Source organism: Oryzias melastigma, linkage group LG8, assembly GCF_002922805.2.
Source record: "Oryzias melastigma strain HK-1 linkage group LG8, ASM292280v2, whole genome shotgun sequence".
In the NCBI taxonomy this organism is placed as follows: Eukaryota; Metazoa; Chordata; class Actinopteri; order Beloniformes; family Adrianichthyidae; genus Oryzias; species Oryzias melastigma.
Window position 1 is genome coordinate 17,659,794 of NC_050519.1, and position 1,521 is coordinate 17,661,314.

A 1,521-nucleotide genomic window follows, 5' to 3' on the forward strand; every position below is an offset into this window, starting at 1 on the left:
AGGAGCCGAGCGCAGAGTGCAGGCTCCGCGTATGTACACACAGAGCATGTGCCAGAGCATTTTATGATCCAGTCTGCTTAATTATTTACTCCTGTCTTTCTCTGGCAACGCCGGTGTGGATTACAGCGGCCTCCTCCTCCTCCTCCACACACTCAGATCTGCTGGAGGCTGAGGCGCGTTGGCTGGATGCTGTTGTTGTTAGCGACTTTCTGCTCATGTGAACATGTCAGGAGTCAACACTGATCACCTGCACCGCTCCACCTTGGGGATTTACACAGTAAGTAACTCATTCTGGGTCCAGTTTCTTGAAGAGATGTTCCGGGAATCTCAGTTGAACTTTTGATCGACGGTTTTGGCAGCTTTGTTAGCTGCTTCCTTTGAGATCGGTCAGAAAGTTCAGCAGAAACCCCTTTTTGTTTGTTTGTTTCTCCCAACCAGAGCTTGACTGAGGAGTTCAACCCCAGTCTTCTGAAGCTGGTTTCACTGGGAAACAGCTACGTCCAAGCTTTCAAGGGTATGTCAGAACTCTAGTGAGTCTTTACAACCATTTCTGCCTCAATTCCAAAGTTCACATGGTTCTCCGCGTTACCCTCCCACTAATAAAGCTTTAATTGGGGGGTTGTAACCAGGAGATTGCAATGATCTCATCGCCGCTAGTTCAACCATGTTTACCCTCCACATCCACATTTGCCTTTTGAGTATCTTCAGAGTTTAAAATGACCCATTTCAGCCCTTAAATCCACAGAGAAATGCACCTTAAGTAAAATATAATGGAAGTTAGACCTTAGAATGCTGTTGACAGACTCAGATGAGGCTGTTTACCTCCTGCAGAGGAGCTAAAGTTTCTATGTGTTCAGGGTTGGGTCAGAACTTAATGCAACTGGAGATTTGCTTGTAAATGAAAGGAGCTGGTGAAACATTACCCCAGAGGGTTTTCAAGAGTCCATTGAAAGGTCCCGGCTCACAGGGCGCGTTTTTTTATTTTTTAAGCTGCCTGCAGCCTTATCAGCTCCAACACAAGGCCTGGCCCGGCCCGACTCGACCACCAAAGCTCAATCAAAGTGATTTGAAAAGCCAACAAACTCTAATTCGACTGAGAAGGAAAGCACAAAGTAAATCCCATTTCCTGTTTGTTCTTTTCAGCTCTTGCTGCCACCAGTGAAGCGTACTTTAGCGCGCTGTCAAAGATTGGACAAAATGCTCTCAACACCATGTCATCCCGATCACTGGGTAGGTAGAGACGACGACGACGATACAGGTCAATGACGTCATTCATTAACCGTGTTAACACCTTAAACAGAGTTCTTTTGTGCCGCACTGATCAAAGTTTACCCTGCAGTTACCTTTTATGGCTCCTTTCATATTTACTGTTCCTGTTTGATCTGTGGATGTGGGCGGAGGAGACACATTAGCATAGATTCTCAGATGAGCTCTCTTATGTCAAGATTAGAGTTCCAAACACGCTGGGAAAGCTAAAAGATACTAATAGAAAAAATCCAGCAGGTTAAGTCAAACTAAATT

General features: G+C 45.4%; 1 protein-coding gene across 2 annotated transcripts in view; it reads left to right on the top strand.

Moving 5' to 3' along the window:
* Positions 1 to 1,521, top strand: part of baiap2l2a (BAR/IMD domain containing adaptor protein 2 like 2a) — a 16,561-nt gene continuing 15,040 nt past the window's right edge. The window contains exons 1-3 of one of the 2 annotated variants that reach the window (XM_024271404.2): positions 1 to 277; positions 439 to 514; positions 1,144 to 1,230. In XM_024271404.2, coding sequence (XP_024127172.1) covers positions 224 to 277; positions 439 to 514; positions 1,144 to 1,230 — 217 coding nt within the window. In that variant the 5' untranslated portion in view covers positions 1 to 223. The remainder of the gene's footprint in view (positions 278 to 438; positions 515 to 1,143; positions 1,231 to 1,521) is intronic. The other variant, XM_024271403.2, reaches the window with a different exon arrangement.